At 53.3% G+C, this 22,856-nt stretch overlaps 1 protein-coding gene across 7 annotated transcripts in view; it reads left to right on the top strand.

The window, feature by feature from the left end:
• The window catches only part of CHD9 (chromodomain helicase DNA binding protein 9), a 1,905,864-nt gene that overhangs the window by 1,151,562 nt on the left and 731,446 nt on the right, over positions 1-22,856 (top strand). For all 7 annotated transcript variants that reach the window (XM_085637757.1, XM_085637759.1, XM_085637761.1 and 4 more), the window contains one exon: positions 5,106-5,265. In XM_085637757.1, the coding sequence (XP_085493883.1) occupies positions 5,106-5,265 (160 nt within the window). The remainder of the gene's footprint in view (positions 1-5,105; positions 5,266-22,856) is intronic.

Raw genomic sequence — 22,856 nt, forward strand, 5'->3', positions numbered from 1 at the left:
CATCCCCGCGGCTCCGCAGGCGCCGCGCAAGTCCCCATACCCTACGGTCCCTGGGACTGACGCGATGCCGGCGGAGGTCAGTGCCTTCCTCTCGGCCATGAGGAACCTGGCCCCGCCGTCGACGGCCGCTGGCGCGCCTTCGGGCCCCGCGGACTCGACTGGGCGACCTCGCATGCCGGCGGCTCCGGCCCGACGCCGCAGGTCCCCGAGGGCCCCGAGCCAGGGCCCTCGTCACGCCGGTAGACCTCGTTACGCCTCCTCCGCCGGCACCGACACCGATACCACCCCCGACGCCGGCTCCGGTCGACGTCGATCCCCGGTTCAGCCCCTGTCCGGTCCCGATGCCGATGCGGCGCCGCCCGACGCCGCATCCGACGCTGCTAGAGACACATATTGTCTATCGACCGGCTCCGATCATTCCTCCTGTTTACCAGGAATCGGATGACGGGGGCGACTGGGAGGGGTCTGATGACCCTATGGCCCTTCAGAGTCAACTTGCACAGGACTGGGCAGATGAACTGGGGGAGGCCAGTGGGTTGGATACCTCACCAGACACTGGATTCATCTCTCCTCAGACTGTGGCTTCGGAGGAGGGTGCAGCCTTTTCCGTGGTGCTGCGCAAGGCGGCCGAAGCCCTTGGGCTCAAGCTGCCTGCCGTGGCTGTGAGGACTAACATCCTCACTGAGGTGCTTCAGTCTGCCGCATGCTCCACTGAGCCTCTGCTGCCATTCAATGAGGCCCTCACTGACGTTCTGCAGGGCACCTGGTCCAAGCCCTCCACAGTCCCTCCTGTGGATAGGAACGTTGCCAGGCGCCACCGCCCTGCTCCGGGCGACCCCAGTTTTCTGTCCCAACACCCCACCCCCGAGAGTCTGGTTATCCAGGCCTCTACCTCCCAATCCTCCTTCCTGTCCGCTCCTCCGGACCGGGATTCCAAGAGACTGGAACAGTTTGGTAAGAAGCTGTTCTCTTCGCTCAGTTTGGGCCTGCGGTCTTTGAACACCGCCTGTCTCTTGGACCGTTATTCCCACTCTCTGTGGGGTGCGGTGGAGGACGTGCTGCCACTGTGCCCGGAGGAGGCCCGGGCGCGGCTTTCCTCGGCCCTGGCCAATGGGAGAGATGCAGCGCGCCATGCAATCCGATGTGGGCTTGACACTACGGACTCGCTGGGTAGGGCGATTTCTACCACGGTGGCGCTTCGACGTCACGCCTGGCTGCGGTCCACGTCCTTTTCAGGGAATGTCCAGAGCACCCTCATGGACATGCCTTTTGATGGCGCTCGCCTTTTTGGTGACAAAGCGGACAGTGCGCTGGCTCGCTTCAAGGACTCCCGGGCTACGGCCACGTCCTTGGGCCTCTCGGCCCGCGGCCACAAACTTCCGCTTTTCGCTCCTTTCGTGGCCAAGGAAGGGGCTCCTCCTCACGTCCGCCTAGCCACCGGCCGCAGAACCAACCTGCACGCGGTCGCGGACGTGGTTTCCGCCGAGGCGGTACTGGAGGACGACGCGGTCAGTCCACATCCACCCCGGCAGCATCCACCTCAAAGCCTTCCTAGTCCGAGCTTTCAGGCCCATTCCACGCCAGTGGGCTGCAGAGTTCGTCATCACCTGCTCCACTGGCGGTCCCTCACATCGGACAGGTGGGTGCTGCAAATCGCCCGAAGGGGCTACTCCCTCCCCTTCGAGACGACCCCTCCAGCCATGCCACCGCAGCACCACCGTATCTCAGGGGATCATTTGAATCTTCTCCACGAGGAGGTTTCGGCCCTCTTGGCCAAGGGGGCCGTCGAGCGCGTTCCGAGCCCAGAAGTAGGTCGTGGTTGTTATTCCCACTACTTTCTGGTTCCCAAGAAGGGCAAAGGGGGACTACGCCCTATCTTGGACCTCCGGAACGTCAATGCCTTCCCCCGGAAGGAAAGGTTCAAAATGTTAACTTTGGCTCAGGTTCTAGCTGCCCTCGACCCTGGAGACTGGATGGTAGCGTTGGACTTGCAGGACGCATATTTCCACATCCCCGTCCTGCCGGCCCACCGGCGTTACCTGCGGTTCACGGTTGGTCAGGAGCACTTTCAGTTCACCGTGCTCCCCTTCGGCCTTACCAGTGCCCCTCGGGTGTTCACGAAAGTGATGGCGGTGGTCGCAGCTCATCTGTGCAGATCAGGGGTTCCAGTCTTCCCCTATCTCGACGACTGGTTGTTGAAGGCGGGCTCGCCCCAGACAGTCGTCTCCCACCTCCAGACCACGGCGGATCTCCTGCATTTGCTGGGGTTTTCCATCAACGTGCCGAAGTCACACCTGAGCCCCTCTCAGAAGCTCCTTTTCATCGGAGCGGTTCTCAATTCGGCACAGTTCCGGGTTCATCCACCGGAACAGCGGGTCCGGGATATACAGGCCCTGATTCCCATCTTTCGGCCTCTATCCTGGGTTTCGGTCAGGCTAGTGTTGCGGCTTCTGGGGCTGATGGCCTCCTGCATCCTACTAGTGCATCACGCCAGGCGGCGCATGCGGGCTCTGCAGTGGGACCTGAAGTTTCAGTGGGCCCAGCATCACGGCAACCTGTTCGACCATGTCTTGATCTTGGAGGGCACTGCACAGCAGTTGCAGTGGTGGCTCACGGACCGCGATTGGGTCGCGGGCGAGAGCCTCTCCCTACACCTACCGGCGCATGTCGTTGTGACGGATGCGTCCCTCCTGGGATGGGTTGGCCATATGGGAGAGGCGGAGATCAGAGGCCTCTGGTCTACGGCGGAGTCTCGCCTCCACATCAACTTGTTGGAGCTGAGAGCGATCCGACTTGCACTGAAAGCCTTCCTTCCCTCTGTCCGGGGAAGTGTTGTGCAGGTGTTCACGGACAACACCACCGCCATGTGGTATTGCAACAAACAGGGCGGGGTGGGGTCGTGGACCCTTTGTCAGGAGGCTCTGCGCCTCTGGACATGGCTGGAACACCAGGGCGACACCCTGGTGGTTCAACATCTGGCGGGCTCTCTGAACGCCAGAGTAGACTAACTCAGCCGCCGGTGCATGATGGATCACGAATGGTGTCTGAACTCCGAGGTGGCGCAAGGTCTCTTTCAGCAGTGGGGAGAGCCTTGGTTAGATTTATTCGCCACCGACGAGAACGCGCAATGTCAGCAGTTCTGCGCGTTGGAATTTCCAAGGCGGCACTCGCTCGGCGACGCTTTTCGTCGTGAGTGGAGTTGCGGTCTGTTGTACGCCTTTCCGCCTATACCACTTCTGCCCAGAGTGCTGAAGAAGATCAAGCGCGACCGGGCCCAAGTCATCTTGGTGGCTCCGGATTGGGCACGAAGGTACTGGTATCCCGAGCTACTCAGTATGTTGACCGATCCTCCGATACGTCTGCCCCTTCGGGAGGATCTTCTGTCGCAGCAGCAGGGGACGGTCCTCCACCCGAACCTGTCCAGCCACCACCTCCATGCGTGGAGATTGAGCGGCGGCGGTTGATGCCATTTGACTTGCCTCCTGAAGTCTGTGATATCATTCTGGCAGCCAGGCGTCCCTCCACAAAGACGGTATACGCCTGCCGGTGGAACAAATTTGTGGCATGGTGCACAGCAAAGGCTGTGGATCCCCTTTCCGCCCCTCTTTCTGAGGTTCTCCTCTTTCTTCTTTCTTTGGCCCGGCAGGGCTCTGCCCTGGGCACCTTGAAAGGTTATCTTGCTGCTCTCTCTGCCTTCTTATGGCTTCCAGATCAGCCCTCTCTTTTCAAGTCCCCTGTAGTGTCACGCTTTCTTAAAGGCATTACCCACACGTTCCCTCCTGTCCCTTTCGTAATGCCTCAGTGGGACTTGAATCTTGTCCAGACATTCCTGATGTGCGCTCCCTTTGAGCCTCTTCACAATTGTCCTCTTTGTCTTCTAACTCTTAAGACTGCTTTCCCGGTAGCCATCACCTCGGCTAGACGGGTGAGTGAGCTCCAGGCTCTATCGTCCAAGCCTCCTTTTCTATCTGTTCATCCGGACAAGGTTGTCCTTCGGCCTCGTCCTTCCTTTCTACCGTGACCCCCTTTCATCTTGGGCAATCTGTCACCTTGCCCACCTTCTTTCCACCTCCGCATCCTTCCAAAGAGGAAGAGCGGCTCCACCGTCTGGACCCAAAACGTGCGCTCTCCTTTTATTTGGACCGCACTAAACAGTTTCGGGTGGACGACCAGCTTTTCGTTGGCTACGTGGGTGCAAAGAAGGGAAAAGCTGTACACAAACGGACCATCTCCCGGTGGGTCGTTTTGTGTATAAAAATCTGTTATTCCTTGGCAAAAAAGGAACCGCCTGTTGGGCTGCGCGCCCATTCTACTCGGGCCACAGCGGCTACTACTGCTTTGGGACGGGGGGTCCCTTTGCAGGACATCTGTCAGGCGGCCACGTGGGCTTCACTGCACACGTTTGCCAGGCATTATTGCCTGGACAGCCAAGTCCGGAGGGATGGCTTCTTTGGCCGCTCTGTCCTCCAGGACCTTCTGGTGTGATCTTGGTTCGCAGACCCACCACCGGGGTTGGTATTGCTTGGGTATCTATTCTAAGGTGAGGAATCTAACTAACGTGTTTCTTTCAGATGAACAAGTTACTTACCTTCGGTAACGATGTATCTGTAAGAAACATTAGTTAGTTAGATTCCTCACCGACCCACCCATCCTCCCCGTTCTGCGAACTGACATCTAGGGTTAAGGCTATCCCTTTCAGGGCCCTAGAATTTTTTGGCACCAGTGTCGGTATCTTGCATGGCTCTGCGTTCCTGGCGCGGAAGGCTATGTACAAGAACTGACGTCCGTGCGCGAGGGCGGTGTCTAAGTACTCCTCCGTCATTCCGGCGCACGACGCCGACGACGGAAGCGGAGCCGCAGACGACGCCTAGCGACGCGCAAGGGGTATTGCTGACGAAAAATCTTCCGGATCCAGTCTGACGCCTGGGGATATTCTAAGGTGAGGAATATAACTAACTAATGTTTCTTACAGATACATCGTTACCGAAGGTAAGTAACTTGTTCTTTATTACAAACACTTTTATACCAATAATTACTGTTTCAGTTTTTAAATATTGCTCTTTGTCTCCTCATATTTCCTTGAATTTAATTCTTGTTCCACATAGGCCTGTCTGCCCCAGTGCCCAGGGGTCGAAAAGGAAAGAAAGTGAAGACCCAACCCAACACCTTTGATATTCAAAAGGCAGAATGGCTTCGAAAGTACAATCCAGAGCATCTACTCCAAGATGAAGGATACAAAAAGCACTTAAAACATCACTGTAACAAGTAAGTACAGACATGCGAATACCGCTTTTTTAAATTAGCGTTTAACATTTGATGAATAGTATCAACGTTTGTAAATGGAAGTTGTGGCTGTCAGCTGTCATGTTTAGTTTTCATAAAGTAATTTTGGTGCTCTATATTGTCTGTTATATTGAAATTGTCAAAGATTAGATCACATTGAGTTTGTCAAATTTGACTGCATTAGTAGGTATTCCTAAAACCTAATATTTGGTTCCATACATTGCTGTGCTAAATCTTATCCACATTCTGGCATCCACAACAGATAGAATAGTGAACTACCCAAACAATGTTAAAAGGGAGTAACATTAAGAGTATATTTTTATGAAAAAGTCAGACTGGGAAGCTCGGGTTGAGGCAATTTGTTATAACATGTGACAGTGATTTTCCCTTCAACCTTAAAGGGTGTTTACATGTATAAGAAAAACAATAATTACCACACCAGACCTGCTCATATTTTACTTAAAGTCCTAAAGGGATGGTTAAACATACCAGGAAAACTCAACAACAGCAATGAGTCATGCAGTGTGAAGGGTTCTAACATTCTATTTGAGGACTTTCTTTGGGTAATATCAGGATTAGGTTGTATTGACTAGTGTAGCATTCTGCAATGATATGTCTGGCCATTGATGGTGTGAACATGAAACTGAAATCATGGGACTTGGTCTAGTCAATACCACTCTGCTTCTAGTGTCCTCCTATTGGAGCAGGGTCAAGACTGGTTTGCATATGGATGGGTCCAAACTGAGGTGGCATGGTGTGCAAAATGATAGACTAGCATGCTGATCCACACTCTAATATCTGGACCTCGGTCCAGATGCCATACTGAAGCTCAATAAGACCTGCCTCTGACCTAGTGCTACAATTCTGTAATGGCTGACCTGTTGGAGGCTCTGAACATGAAGGCCATGGGCCGCACCTAAGAGAATGAGAACATACTTTCTTTGACAGCCTCAACCCCCTAACAAAGCCTGCTCTAGTTGTCAAACTCATTTTCCTCAAGCAGGCTCAGAAGAACTGGAGGAAATCTCTTCAGCAGTCGACAATCTCAAAGTTCATAAACAATAGTATTTGGGGCCCAGACGGTGCAAGTTTTAGTGGTACTCCTTGCTACCAGAGTACACCCAGTAGGGCTATAGGTACATTCTTAACATAGATAAATAGTAGCTTAACCGATATTGCTGATGTCTGGACTACATACTGTCAACATCAACATGCACTCTGGTCTGTCAGGTTGCTGGTAGGCTTGGCAAAAGTCTGAGGTCTACAAGCCAGAGGCCTAAGAAAAAAGCGATTGGTGCCTTTTCAGTGTGAAAAACATAGTGTTTTTCAGTAGATGTCGACCTCATACTAGTACAGTTCAGACACAGATCCATCATAGTGTCATCCAAAAGTTACTGCAGTCTCTTTTGGCTGGCAATGAGTTTAGCCTAAATTAAGATTTCCAGTCTCTCACAGCCAGAGCATCCTTTTGCGCAAAACCTCTACCTGGTATCTCCTCACATTCCATTCAGTCAAAGATTCAAGAGCAAGAACAAGATGGGCCTCCTGGCCCATCTTGTCTGAATAACTTCCCCAGGGTACTCTTAATTAATCATGATACCAGCTCAGGAGACCCACAGCACTCAAGGTGAGGAAGGATTTCTTCTCTGTCGTAACTGGACTTTAATTTCCACTGTTGCATGGATCCTCTTGCTGTTTTGGAAAGGTTCTGCTTTACTTCATCCTCTGCTTTCTCAATCCAGGCTGTCTCTAAGATGTCATCCCAAAACCTTCTACATCTGTAGATAGGCCTCCTTTGTGGAGAAAAAGAGCAAGTCCTGAATGCATGGCTCTCTCAATTTCCATGCACAGAAAAATTTAAATGACAGCCCCACTTGGGATCTTTGAGATTTGAATGTTATTCACCCTAAAGGAGTTTAAAATGTTGACTTTGGATCAGATCATGACAGCTTTCCTAGTAAAAAACAACTTGCTGTACTTGGTGAGTATGCAGGATACTCACTTCCTCATACACTTCCTTCGTAATGCAGAATATATCTGTATTTTAAGGTAAGAAGTCAGCACTACCTGAACGGGTCACTGCCTTTTGGTCTCAGTGTGGCCCTCAAGGCCTTCCCCAAGAAGTCTTTATAAAGTCTATTCCTATCCCATACTTGGCTGCCTGTTGTCCCAGCGGAGCGTCAAGGAACCTGAAGGATCTGACCAATTCCTCTAAACTCTATTCAGTCGTTGAATCTCTGTTATCTACCCCAAATCTTCTTGAATGCCCTCCAAGAGGATTAATTTCATCAGGCTAATCCCCACGGAGATGATATGGCCACAAGGGCGTATCATCATTAGCGAGGGAACTTTGACTTTGTTGGATGACACTTCCATACCCTAGTTATGGATGTGTTTTACCCCCTAAACTGGTAACAGGGGTCCCATTTCCCTTGCTTGCAATGGCTCCCTTATGCTGTTGCTGAATAGCTATCAGCCAGGTAAATAGTTTGGTTCTGTAGGCTTTGGGTTGGTGGTAGTTCTTAACGAGGGTGATTTTCCATTAAAATCTCCACATGCATTCACCTCAACTCCACAGGATGGGGAACTAGAATCAGTTGCTAGACAGACAGTCCCAAGCTTGCAGTGGTGGTCACACAGACACCCAACTTCCAATGGTGTGGTTCTTCCACTTGCTCTGCCCAAAAACTGTTACGACTGACTTCAAAGTATGAGTTTTGGATTTCACAGTGTCAACGTTTCATCTTAGACTTCTAGGAGAGATCAAACATGTCTTTTGACATAAATGTTGTGAATTTTCATATTGATGAACGCCGTACATCCAGCAGTGACCTCTACAGTGGTGTTGTTACACAAAGGCAGCACTGAATCTATTTTATATGAGAAAGCAATGACTACTAATTACCTGCAACTCTACTGGCAGATAGATACATTGTGGAAGTCACATGACTGCTTGCTGACTTCAAAGTAGAAGTGGAAAAAACCAGAGCAGACGTACTGTGCAGGCTTTTCTATTTACCTAATGAGTAGCAACTTTATCAGGGAGTACTCTGTTCATCTCCAGCACCGCGGCGCCCATACTGATTATATGTGTAGGAGTTCTGTAAAGAGTTAGGTATCTACTTTGGGTCAAATCAGTATACTGGCAGTAGATGTATATGCAACTTTTCTGAACTGCAGGTGCAATGGATACTTCCACCCGCAGCTTCGTCCCCTTTAGAATATCCCTAGACAGGAGAGTGTATCCAGAGATTGTTGGAGCAGTGCTCCTGTGCTCTGATAGGTGATGTTTTGTGGCTCTGTGATGCTATATACCGACCCAACAGTGCGAGAGTGGAGCTTGCATATAAGTGCTACCTCTGCACACTCACTTCAGTTTTTCTTTTCGTGCCTCTTAACGCAGATCTGGAGCTCTGCTCTCAGCTTTATGAGTGTTCCCCCGTCTTACATTTTTATGACTGTGAGGTAATGACCTCTCCCCCAAAAATGATACAAGTCAAGCTATGCCAATATTGCAAAAATCAGATGCCAATCTCTAATCCGCATGATGTCTTTGTGGTGCTTGGGCACTGGCCAAAACTTTGAGACGTGCGGCAAGTGTGGGTTTATGCAGATAAGGATGATTAGCGAGTGGGAGGCAAAGCTCTACTTCCCTGAACATAGGAGCTCACTGTACAGGTCCTGCACCAAGTCGTGGGCTCAATCGCAGTCCTAGCCTCAAGGCTGTTCCTGCAAAATGTCCAATACATGACCAAAGTATTCCAGCAAGTCAAATTCCAAACACAAGTGAAAGAAGGTCAAGTGGGACTGTACCCCATTCTGCTACTCAAAGTCTAGCGAGAAAATGCAAGGGCATCAGGACACAAATTGCACTTCTTGGGTGTCACTCAAATCTGAACTGGTCACGCCATTGAACTAGAATTCCCCGGGCAGTCATAGACCCTGCTGCAGTTAATGGACTTCAAAGAGGCCGAGCTGCAGATTTTCAGTGTGATTTAGACTCCCTCTAGTGGGCCTTCAGTGCCATGGCGATGCTGGGGTCTCCCAAAAAAACAAACCAATCTTGGTTCACCCCAATGCAGTCTTCCCTCTTGGGCCTGCACCTACCAGGTCTTGGTCTCCACACTGGCACTGGGTTCCACGACGGTACCTTCCAAACTAATGTTTAACTCATCACCAGCCCAAGATCTGCTCCCAGCACGGATCTCTGATCCCAAGCTTTTGTCTGCCTACTCATATCCTGCTACAGGTTCATAAAGGGACAGGTCGTTGTTATGCAACCTGACTCTAGTCCAAGGACTTTGCCGTAAGGATTGAGATAGTCTACGGATCTGATTCTGATCAAGTGCAGGATACACCTAATGTCTCTCAAGACACTGAAGATGATCGGGAGGCTATCAACTTGAGTTCTCATTATACTCCTATACATCTCCTAAAACAGAGTTTGACATGCCAGCTGGATCACCAACATAAAGTGCCTTATTTGCATTATTTGCAGTGGTGGGTTTGTGGTGCATCTGAAGCCCTAGACTTAAAAATGCTTAAAAATGCCCACTATTAAGTCAAATCCCATTGATCCATCACTGCCTTTCAGAGAAGTCCCTACCGATGGCACTATCGCAGCTTGATCCAAGCGATTAGGGGTCACAAACCAGCTCTCAGTGACCGATGCTTCTTAACCGCACATCCAACACTAGAAAGACTAATTGTTCTGGCATCAAATTCAATCTGATTACTTGTCTGCAAAACATCCGAACATGGAATCTAAAAGAATTCATGCCTTCATAGAGAGAATATTTTCTGTGGCTACTTTAGCCTTCCGATCCATTGATGCACTTTGCCTGCTGGGACGGTGCACTCATGCATTGAGCAATATGGCTAACAAGATCTTGCCGGCCGTCCCTGAGGACATCTGGGTCTAAGTGAAGCAAAGGATAAATAATGGTCAAGATGCTGAAACGTATGTGTTCCTATCTGTCCTGGGCACTACTGTTTGTGTAGGTAGAGCTATTGGCACCAGTGATGTGCTCAGACGGCATGCCTCGATGCAATCAATCTGGGTTCCAGAGGACATGCAGTCTTCTTTAATGGACATGCCCTTTTATTGCTCGGGCTTTTGTTGATGATGCCCTACACTACCTTCCTTCCAGACAAATTAGTACTGAGGGTCAGGGTGGCCTGTCTACTAAAAATGTATGACTTCTTAACACTTTGACCAATTGATTACCCTGCCAGTATTTTTTGATGGATACTTCCAGCTCTGAATAAATTATCTTAGATTATTTGTCAGACTGAATATCAGACATTTTTTCTTAGTAGTGCTCCCCACACTGCTAGGTGGTGCTGTGCGGCTCTGATTTGGCTCCATACTATGCTGGAAGAGACTGAGCACAGGCACTTATAAGTGCTACCCCTGCTCACTGACTTGAGTTCTTTTCTTTTCACACCTTTCTCCTCAGATCGGGAGTTCAGCTCCCAATTTTCTCTGTTTTCTGACTACTTCTAAAATGATTTTAAAGTGTGCTAGGGTAGGTTGTCTCCTCTGAAAACAACATTCCAAGACATGCCACAACTGCAGGAAACCGATCTCGGTAATAGATATTGGTCCCAGTAGCTGGGCTGTACCCACGACTGTTAGTTTGCGCTCAAATTCCTCCTGTAAGTCCAAGCCCGAGCAAAAGGAAACAAAACGCGATTCAACTCAGTCCCATCACTCTGACTCCAAAGTGAATGCGCAAGGGCATCATAATGGCAGTCACATTATTTCGAGATTTCTGACCACATAACTAATTCCTAATTTCTCCTGACGTGCTACGAATTTCCCAGGCCATTGTCAACCACACAGAAAATCAAGGCCTTCAAAGAGGCCATGCTGCAAGTTTTCAGTGCACTTTCGGCTCCCTCTGGCACCTCTGGGGCCCAATAAAATTGCAAAGGATTCTCATTGAGTTTTTGCCAGCGAGTCCCTCCTCAGAGCTGTCTATCCCCTTGAGGCTCATTACTGGGCCTGTACCAATGCTGGTACGGATTTCTACCGCAGCCTCAAGATCCATGATTGTACTGATCTGAAAGAGACACGTTAGTGATAGATTACTTACCTTAGAATATCCCCAGGCATCGGACTGGATCCGGAAAGTTTTTCGTGAGCAGTACCCCTGTGCGTCGGTAGGTGGTGTCGTGTGGCTCCGCATCAGTCACTGGCGTCGTATGCGCCGAGATGACGTCACGGAGACTATTTAGGCGCCACCCATGCGCGCTGACGTCAGTTCTTTCTTTTTTCCGTGCCAGCAAGCGCAGATCCGGTTAGAGCACGTACCCTAGTCACTTTTTGACTTTGACTCCTGGTGCCACGTAGGGATGCCTAGGTTTAAATCCTGCAGGGCTTGTCTCTGTACTGTGTCGGTGGCCGACCCCCATGGCGTCTGTCTTTACTGTCTGGAGCGCGACCATGACCCCCGGTCATGTTCCAACTGTCTGGCCATGGCTCCGAAGGCTTTGCAGGAGCGGTCGCGAAAGCTGCTGGAGGCCAGGCAGTCGTCTCCGCGCCGTTCGAGGTCCATGGGTCGCTCGAGGAACCGACAACGGAGCCATCATCGCTCCTTAGGGTCAAAGTCTTCACCCTCTGAATCGGGTAAGAGACGTCACAAGAAAAAGTCGAAGAAGCGTGTTCACTCGCCGACGTCCCCCCTTCGGTCTCCGGATGCGGATGAGGGGGCCAGGGCTCCTTCCCCTGAGGCTCCGCTGGAGCCTAGGAGTCCCGCGGCCTACCCGCCCTATCTGGGTCCGTCGGCGACTCTGGCCCAGGTGCAAGAGTTTCTTGCTGCCATGGACCGCCTTTTCAGGCCTAGGGCTCCCGCCGGCGTGCCTTTGGACCCCGCGGTCCCTATTGAGGGCCCTTGCTTACCACCGGCTCTGCCGTAGGCGCCGGCTCCGGCACCCCCTGCGGCTCTGTTCCTGGCGCCGCCATGGGTTCCATTCGTCCCGCCTCTTCCCTTGCCCGAGTTTCCGGGCAATTTTGCTCCAGCTTCGGACCCTGATTGAGACATGGAGCTGGATCGGCACCGTTCCCGGCGCCGTTGGAGCATTTATATTCCCTGTGCCTCCCCCGCCGCCTGTGCCTCGGGCCATGGAGGAGGGGATGACTGGGAGGGGGTCAGAGGACCCTCTTGCACGGCAGTGTGAGTCTAAACATGAGTGGGCAGAGGACTCTGAGGATGCAGGTGGCCTTGACCTCTCCTCTGAGCCTGGATTTATATCTCCTCCCGCTGTCATGCAGGAGGGCGCCACATATACTGTGGTGCTCCGTAGAACAGCTGAGGTCCTTATCCTTGATCTGCCTACTGTTACTCACAAGACGAACCTCCTTACTGAAGTGCTTCAGCCAGCGGCAAGTTCTATGGAACCTCTGCTTCCGTTTAATGAGGTCTTGACGGATGTTTTGATGAGCATCTGATCTAGGTCAGCCACAGGGTTCCTGTGGATAAGAACGTGGCCAAGCGTCATCGCCCTGCACTGGTTGACCCGGCCTTTTTGACAAATCATCCGACTCCGGAGAGCCTGGTCGTTCAGGCCTTCTCTTCCCAAAGTGTGTTCCCTACCGCCCCATCGGATAAAGAATCGAAAAAGCTGGAGCAGTTTGGCAAGAAGTTATTTTCCTCTGCCAGCTTGGGGCTGCGGTCAGTCAAGACCGCATGCCTCTTGGGCCGCTACTCTCATGCTGTGTGGGACACAGTGGCGCAGACACTGCCCCAGTGCCCGGAAGAGGTTCGGGCTATACTTTTCCAAGCTGTTGCGGAGGGGAAGGAAGCCGCGAAGTTTGCCATTCGGTGTGGGCTGCACACCGCGGATTCTTTAGGGAGAGTGATCTCCACAACAGTGGCACTGCGTCGCCATGCCAGGCTGCGGTCCACTGGGTTTTCCGGGGACGTCCAGAGTTCCCTCATGGACATGCCATTTGATGGTACTCACCTGTTTGATGATAAGGCAGACAGTGCGCTGGAGCGTTTGAAGGACTCTAGGGCTACGGGCAAGTCCTTGGGTCTCAAAACCACACGCCCGGCCACGTCTACCTTTCGTTCGCCACTGCACGCTCGTTCAGCCAGAAGCCTGCGCAGAACCAAACTCAGCGTGGGCATGGAGGCCACCGTGGTGACACAGGGGGCCAGCGTGCGGGTCAGTCCAGATCCGTTCCCGCAGCATCCGCCACACAGCCTTCCTAGTCTGAGCTTTGGGGTGCACCCCACTCCAGTGGGCGGCAGGATCCGACATCACCTCCCCCACTGACGTTCTGTCGCTCTGTCACTTCAGACAGGTGGGTGCTGCAAATCGTCCGGAGGGGTTACTCCTTCCCCTTGGAGTCTACCCCACCCCCCACACCACCTCAGTTCCACCGCGTGTCGGGGGATCACTTTGCACTTCTCTAACAGGAAGTCACGGCCCTCCTGGCCAAGAGGGCCATCGAGCGCGTTCCTGGGCCAGAAGTAGGACGGGATTGTTATTCTCACTACTTTCTGGTCCCCATTTTGGACCTCCAGGAATGTCAACCGCTTCCTCCGGAAGGAGAATTTTAAGATGTTGACTCTGGCTCAGGTTTTGGCTGCCCTCGACCCTGGAGACTGGATCGTAGCGTTGGACTTGCAGGATGCATATTTTCACATTCCTGTCCTGCCGGCCCACTGCCGTTACCTGCGGTTGACGGTAGGCCAGGAGCATTTTCAGTTTGCCATGCTCCCCTTCGGCCTTACCAGCGCCCCTCGGGTGTTCACGAAAGTGATAGCGGTGGTCGCAGCTCATCTGCGCAACTCAGGGGTGTCAGTCTTCCCTTACCTCGACGACTGGTTGTTGAAGGCGGGCTCGCCCCAGGCAGTCGTCCACCACCTTCAGACTACGGCCGACCTGCATTTGCTGGGGTTCTCCATCAACGTGCCGAAGTCGCACCTGAGTCCCTCTCAGAAGCTCCCCTTCATCGGAGTGTTTCTGGATTCGATGCATTTTCAGGTTTATCCTCCCAAGCAGCGAGTCCGGGATATTCACGCTATGATTCCGATCTCTCAGCCGCTATCCCGGGTTTGTCAGGATGACCCTCCGGCTCCTGGGCCTGATGGCCTCCTGCATCCTGCTAGTACAACATGCCAGATGGCATATGCGGGCTATGCAATGGGATCTGAAGTTCCAGTGGGCACAGCATCAGGGCAAGCTGTCCGATCATGTCCAGATCTCGGAGGGCACTGCATGACAATTGCAGTGGTGGCTCACGAATCGCGATTGGGTCAATGGCAGATCCCTCTCCCTTCCCCAACCGGAGCGCACAGTGGTGACGGATGCGTCCCTCCTGGGATGGGGCGGCCACTTGGGAGAGGTGGAGATCAGAGGCCTCCGGTCTCCGGCTGAGTCCCGGCTCCATATCAACCTTCTGGAGCTTCGGGTGATCTGTCTTGCACTGAAGGCATTCCTTCCATCTGTCCGGGGAAGTGTGTGCAGGTGTTCACAGACAACACCACCGCCATGTGGTATTGCAGCAAACTGGGTGGGGTCGTGGATCCTATGTCAGGAGGCATTGCGCCTCTGGACATGGCTGGACCATCAAGGCATTACCTTGGTGGTTCAACACCTGGCAGGTTCTCTGAATGCCAGGGCGGACAAACTCAGCCGCCGGTGCTTGATGGATCATGAATGGCGTCTGAACTCTGGCGTGGCGCAAGTTCTCTTTCTGCATTGGGGAGAGCCTTGGTTATATCCGCCACCGAAGAGAACGCGCAATGTCATTAGTTCTGCGCGTTGGAATTTCCAAGGCGGCACTCGCTCGGCGACGCTTTTCATCGCGAGTGGAGTTGCGGTCTGTTGTATGCTTTTCCGCCTATACCACTTCTGCCCAGAGTCTGAAGAAAATTCGGCGCTACGGGGCCCAAGTCATACTTGTGGCTCCAGATTGGGCAGGAAGATACTGGTATTCCGAGGTACTCAGTATGGCGATCGATCCCCCGATCCGACTGCCTCTTCGGGAGGATCTTCTGTCGCAGCAGCAGGGGACGGTCCTCCACCCGAACCTGTCCAGCCTCCACCGCTATGCGTGGAGATTGAGCGGCGACAGTTGACAGCTTTTGATCTTCCTCCCGAAATCTGTGATGTCATTCTGGCAGCCAGGCGTCCCTCCACTAAAACAGTATACACCTGCAGGTGGAACAAATTTGTGGCATTGTGCAGAGCAAAGGCTGTGGATCCCCTTTCTGCCCCTCTTTCTGAGGTCCTTCTGTCCTTAGCCCAGCATGGCTCTGCTCTGGGCACTATCAAAGGTTATCTTTCGGCCATCTCTGCCTTTCTACAGCTTCTAGATCAGCCTTCTCTTTTTAAGTCCCTGGTTGTTAACCGTTTTCTTAAAGGCGTTACACACATGTTTCCTCCCGTGCCTTTCATAATGCATCAATGGGACTTAAATCTTGTCTTGACTTATCTGATGGGTGCTCCCTTCGAGCCCCTTCATACCTGTCCTTTGCGTCTTCTCACTCTTAAGACGGGTTTCCTGGTAGCTATCACCTCTGCCAGAAGAGTTAGTGAGCTCGAGGCTCTTTCTTCTAAACCTCCATTTCTTTCTGTTCATCCGGAGAAGGTGGTTTTAAGGACCCGTCCTTCTTTCTTGCCAAAGGTTGTCATGCCCTTCCACATCGGGCAGACCATCACTTTGCCCACCTTCTTTCCGCATCCTTCAAAAGAGGAAGAGAGGCTCCACCGTCTGGACCCAAAATGTGCGCGTTCGTTCTATGTGAAGCGCACACAACAGTTGGGGGACGCTAGGTGGCGCACGACCGACATGGCCGCACGTCTGTGAGGCTCCTGCCCAGCCGAGCAGGGAAATATACATTACCCCGATCCTAAGCCGGAGAAGCTCATGACCGAGGGGTCCATTGCCTGGCGGAGGAGCTCCTGAATCGAATGGTACCACATTTACCACATTCACCAGCCGGGGGGCTCCCGTTCCGGTGGTAGCCGTTGTCGAGGGCTTGGCCGGCCTCGCGCGCCCTGTGTCGTGGCTGAGAGGCGGGCGGCCGGAGCAGCCCGGCCCGGAGAGACACTGAGACCGCCCCTGTGGCGGAACCTGGCCGGCCGTCCTGCGAGAGAGCGGAGCTGATTACCCTGTGGCGGCCCAGCTGAGCAATAGAAGAAGGAGGCTGTTCCCTCCGCTGCGGCCCGCTTGCAGAGCTGGCCGCGGTTGCGGGGAGTGCTGTGTGGAACCGGAGGGAGCGGAGCTGGGGGCGGCTGCCTGGCGACGGCCTGGGTGGCCCCGCTGTGACTTGGAGTGTGCCTGGTTGACTGCATCCTAAGTCCTACCCCCCCCCCCCCCCGATGGCGGCCTGGGCCGCCGCGCGGATGGGGCTGCCTCTTGAAGGGTGCTGGTAGTGCCGCTTTCGTGGTCCTGCTGGAGGCACGGACGGAGACGGCCATTTTGAGAGTCGCCAGCTGGATTTGCGGGGAGACCGGGGCCCAGGAACTCCGATCTGTGAAGCCGCGACCGGAGCGGAGACTCAGAGCTTGGTTATCCGCCCCCCCCCCCCCTGGGGATCAACATATTGACAGGTACTGGCTGTGAGCGAGGGGGACCTACTGCGGGCCGGGCTGCTTGGAGAGAGACGGCCATCTTGGGAGCCGGCCGCTGGTGGGGAGTCCTCGGCGCGGGGGCTCCGGTGGGTGCAGCTCGCGCGGAGCGGGGGCACTGCCCTGTCCCCTGGGATCGTCATATTGCAAGGACTGGCTGAGAGCACGGGGTGGCCGCCAAGTGCCAGGCTGAGTGGTGCAGGGAGGCCTTGATCTGCCAAATACGAGTAGTGGACCATACAGGCGGAGGAACGAGTGACCGGCCTGCTGCTGCCTTTCACGACGCGCCGATTGAGTGCCACAAAGCCGTGTATCCGGATTTTTGTAGCATAGGTGGTTGCGAGGCCTGCGAGATGGGGCGCACGGATGCGAAGCAGGGCAAACTACCTTTTGAACCCCGCAAGACGCCTCGGTCGGCTTCGCAGGAGCAGGCTGAGCTGGGCGCCTTGGAGCCACAGGAAGAAGACTGGAAGGCCCTCCTACTGGGCATGAAACACAGCCTCGTGTCCATTGGAACCAAGCTGGACACGATGAACGAACGCATGGAGGCAGTAGTGCATAAATTGAATCAGCATGAGGAGCGACTCACAGAGGCTGAGACCAGAGTCTCTACGCTGGAAGATGGAGCCGCGTCCAGTCGAGGACACACGATGCAAATGGAAAAACTTTTGAAGGTAATAGCCGACAAAAATGAGGATTTGGAGGCCCGTTCCCGGAGGAACAACTTGCGCATTCTTGGCCTGGCGGAATCCACAAATGTGGGCCGAATGGAGGACTTTGTGGAACGTTTGGTGGTGGAACTGTTTGGTAGGGACTCCTTCTCTGCGCACCTGACTGTGGAGAGGGCGCATAGATCCCTGGGGGCCCGGCCTCCTCCGGGGCCCCGCCGCGGCCGGTCATAGCCCGTTTTTTGAACTACCGGGACAGGGACGCAGTCCTCCGCCTCGCCAGGGAGAAAAAGCAAGTATCATATGAGAATACCGTGCTGGCGTTCTACCCTGACTTCACCCAGTCGGTCCAGGAGGCCAGGCGCAAGTTCTCTGCCGTTAAAAAGAAACTTCAGGAACAGGACATCACCTACGCCATGCTTTATCCGGCGAAACTACGGATCACGCACAAAGGCTCAACACTTTTTCCAGAATCCGCAACAGGTGGAGGAATATCTTAAGCGCAGTCGACGTGTGGCCGCTGGGGACCCGGGAGCACGGAAACGCTCCGGGGCGGACTCCCCGCTGTCGGATCCGGACTAGAGCCTCCCTTGGGCAGAGGGGCCCCCCCAGGAACTCTGTGGGACTGGTATAGATGGACACACAGCTGGTGATGTATTAACTTTTCTTGGTTGTTGTTGGTCTCCGGAATACAGTCCTGCTCGGCGCCTCTTTGCCGTCCCGCGCCAACTGCCCACTTAGCGGTGGAGCGGTGCGTGGGTGCAAGTAAGGCAGGAGGTGGGTGGTCGTGGGCCCGAGCGTTCCCCTATGTGGGCATTCCCCGAAGACCTGAAGTTGTGGGGTGGGCATTGCGTGACAGTGCCGTTTGTTGGGGTGGGGGGGGGGGGGGGGGGGTTCTGTACTCGGCGTGTTGGGGTTGCCGATGTGGGAGTTGTTAAGAAGGGGGTTGGATGTTCGACACTTAGTTATTGTAGGCGAGTTCCCTCTGACAGCAGCAACAATGACAGGTCCCTCAGGGCTCTACTATGGCGACTTGCAAGCGAGAGGCTAGTAAATTGAAGATAGTGACATGGAATGTACGGGGCCTGAATAACCCTAGGAAAAAAAGACAGGTACTGGGGTATTTAGATCGCCACCACATTGAGATAGCGCTGTTGCAGGAGACCCATCTTGGCCCTGGCGGTACTCCTTTATTTGCCTCACGATGGGCGGCGCATCGCTGCTTTGCGAACTTCTCTCGTTACTCCCGCGGGGTGGCTATACTGGTTAAGAAAGGGGTGCCTTTTGTCCCGGGGGGTTTAGTGACGGACGATGGGGGCAGATACTGCATCCTTTGGGGGACGTTATATTCGCATGGAGTGACAATTGCTAGCTATTACGGCCCCAATGTAGATGATCCCCAATGCCTGCTCAGATTATGGGATAAAGTGCAGGAGATGGACACACCTTACGTCTGGGGCGGGGACTTCAACACGACATTGCAGCCGCGTTTAGACAGGTCCCGAGTTACCCCGTCGCATTTCACACAAACACACAAGATGTTGACTGATATCGTTGGAGACGGGCGATTGCTAGACTCCTGGCGCCACATGCATCCTGAGCAACGAGAGGGCACACATGTTTCGGCCGTTCACTCCTCTTGGGCCCGATTAGATTATTTGCTCCTGTCGGTTGGATTGGCGCATTGGCTCCGGGAGGTGACGCACCTTGCGCGCACATACTCCGACCACTCTCCCGTATTGGTGACACTACAGGTTCCCCTGCAGCACTCCCCATATAGTAGCTGGCGCCTCAATCCGGGACACTTGCAGGATATTGTCTTCAAAACTGAGCTTGAACAAGATATTCAGGATTTTTTTGAACGCAATGTCAAATCGGTGTCGAGTATGACTGTAGTGTGGGAAGCTTTCAAGGTCACGGTGAGAGGGTGGTGCTTGGCCAAGGGCGGGGGCATTCTCAAAGACCTGCGACGGGATCTCTCTCGGGTGGAGAGTGAGTTGAAAGCGCTGGAACGGGAGGCTGGTGGGGGTGGGGGAGAGGGAGCGGTGGGTGCTGCCATGCGTGACAAGCTGACGGAATTCGAAGTACTGGCAGATAGGGAGCTTAAGTTTCGGGGGAAATCATATGTGGCTCGGCTATACGGGGAGGGGGACAGACCGGGCAAAGCTCTTGCCACTGCAGTGCGGCCCCCCGGTTCTCTAACTACGTTATGGAGATACAAGATAGGCAGGGTCGGACGCATCGAAATCTCCCGGACCAGTTGGACACTTTCCGTGAGTTTTATAGAGGGCTGTACACTTCCCAGCGAGGTGATCCGCTTAATTTGCCTGAGTATCTGGACGATACAGCTCTGGCGTGGCTGGGGGAAAATCAGCAAAAGTTCCTGAACTTAGAACTAGAGCTGGACGAAATCACGGAGGCCATCATGCAGATGAAATCTGGCAAGGCACCGGGTTCGGATGGGCTGCCCATCGAGTTTTATAAAGCGTACGCCCCCATACTAGCCCCCATCCTGAAGGAAGTGTTTTATACGGCACTGGAAGAGGGTGGGTTGCCTGACACCATGCGAGAGGCCCCGATTACCTCCCTGTTAAAGCCCGGGAAGTCTCCCAGTTCTTGTGACTCCTATCGGCCCTTGTCACTATTAAACTGTGACACTAAAATACTGGCCAAAGTCTTGGCAACTAGACTGGGCCTCTTGATGCAACGACTGGTCCTCCCAGATCAGGCGTGATTCGTACCCAACCGAGCAACGTCGCACAATTTGCGGACGCTAGCCGCAGTACTGCAAGATATAGATCCTAATAGCTCGGCAGTGGCTGTCTTCCTTGACGCCACAAAGGCGTTTGACTCCCTGGAATGGGACTACTTGCTGGGAGTGTTGGAACGTATGGGACTCCCGTACACCTTCCTCAACTGGATTAAGTTGCTATATGGCAGGCCGACCGCATCGGTTCTTCTGAATGGGGCTAGATCCCCTCCCTTTGCTATTTCTAGAGGCATGCGGCAGGGCTGCCCCCTGTCTCCCATACTCTTTGCCCTAGCTATTGAGCCCCTGGCAGCTAAGCTCCGACAACGGCATAATGACAAGGCACTGATATACCCTGCCCGTCAACTGCTCATTTCCCTATACGCGGACGATATGACCTTATATGTACACCGACCCCAGCACAATTTAAACCCTATATTGCGGGAGATAACTAAATTTGGAGTTATCTCCGGAGTCCAAATTAATTGGGCAAAGTCGGCTGTGTTCCCCCTGACTGAAAATACGGCTCAATATCCTATGGATTATCCATTGGTGTGGGAATCGGAAGACTTGAAATATCTGGGTGTACATATTACCAGAGATAGGGATGCACTAATGCGTTTAAATTATGGGACAGCTATAGACACAATTACTGACGCAGTCACTAAATGGTTACGACTTCCCCTGTCTATGGCCGGCCGGATTTCCCTGATTAAAATGGTAGTGCTGCCGAAACTATTATAATTATTCGTTAATATCCCCTATCATCCAGGGAGGTTCTTTTTTACTACACTGAAATCACAGCTTACCCGGCTTATCTGGGGTGGGAAGAAGGCGCGACTGAACATGGCTACGCTTGTGTTGCCGTACCGTCTGAGGGGATTTGGAGTCCCCGACTTTGAGTTGTATTATTATTGTGCGCAGGCACATTTTGCCGCTTATTGGTTCCACCCGCCTCCTTTTATGCCTCATCTGGCGGTCGAGGATGGATATATGTCCCCGACGCCCTCGTCCGGCTACCTATTTACGGAGGGGCGGGGACAGACGCGGGATCCATCAACTGTGGATTGCACCATACGGGCCTGGAAGCGGATAGCCGGTAAATTGGGGGCTCCCGTGATGTATTCGCCTAAGGTGGTTTTGGCAAGAAACCCACTGCTACGAGTGACGGAGGAGGGTGTCTGTCGGAAAATGTTGGATACTTTGCGATACATTACTTGGGGAGACCTATACTTGGAGGGGCAGTTTCGCACGAAAGAACAATTTTTTGGCACGCATGAACCGAATGTGCTGCAACTGTTTTTGTATACCAGACTTCGGCGAAGTGTTAGTGCAGTGACCCCGGAGTTCCCCGCGGAACTGGTCATATTTGCTCCGCTACTTGCTTTCTTGCAGGCGTCTCCCCCCCGACATGCTGTATCCCTACTGTATGCACACGCGCAGGAAGCGGAGCCGTCCACTCCCTGCCGGGCCCGGAGTGAGTGGGATGCGGACTTGGCTAATCCGCTGACGGACAAGCAATGGGACTTTAGCTGCAGGCAGACAATGGCTATTACCGGCAATAATAGGCTGCGACTTATCCACTTCAAGTTTTTACATCGATTGTACTATACCCCAGCTAATTTGCATAGATTTGGTCTCCGTGAGAATGATCGCTGTGTGCGTTGTGGGATGGTGGGAGCGGATTTTGAACATTTGGCCTGGAGTTGCCTGGCGGTGGCTGAGTTCTGGGAGTTGACATTCACTGGACTTTCCACTATGCTTGGGGTACGGATACAGCCATGCCCCCTGCTTGCCTTGTTGGGGCTGATTACCACTGTCAATACTAAATATAAGAAATTCTTGGCGATGGGGCTGCTCTTGGCTAAGAGACAGGTGGCGAGTAGATGGGGCAGGGGCAGAGCCCCTAAGTTCAAGGAGTGGATCGCCTCAATGGTTACATGGCAGGAACAGATGCATAGCTATGCAGATCTTCTTCCTTTAAAGTCCAGACCGAGTGATATATGGGGTCCTTTGACTGCGTACCTGTTGGCACAGGAGGGTGGCCGTGAGAACGAACAGGTGGGTACACCACTGGGGGGGGGAGGGGAGGAGGGCAGGGGCTTCAGGACACTGCGCAAGAGATCTAGATGGGTGATGGGCGGGGGGTGCACACACGCCTGGATATACTCTTCCTGCTGAGAGAGGGCACGGGGCTAAAGAGGCTGGAGATGGCCGTACCAGACTGTCCTGCGGAAGCGCGGGAGGTGGTTCTGTACCGGGATGGCTGAGAACTCTGGGGACCCTGAGTGGTCGCCTAGGGATTGAAAGATGGAGAGCGGTAACGGACAATACTGTGTACTATACCTGTCTCGACTCACTGGTGGCCTAATGTGGCAGGCTTGCCTTTATGTTTAGGTGGGAGGGGGGGTGCTTAACTCATTTCTATTAGAGTATGGGGAGGACTGCCTGGGAAAAGTGAGGATACAGTCCAGATTACGTTGTTGTGGTTGCTCTGCTGTACCATGCAAAGTGTCAATAAAGGTTTTGGAACATAAAAAAAAAAAAGCGCACACGACAGTTCCGGG

This window comes from Triturus cristatus, chromosome 12 (genome assembly GCF_964204655.1).
Source record: "Triturus cristatus chromosome 12, aTriCri1.1, whole genome shotgun sequence".
Taxonomy (NCBI): Eukaryota; Metazoa; Chordata; class Amphibia; order Caudata; family Salamandridae; genus Triturus; species Triturus cristatus.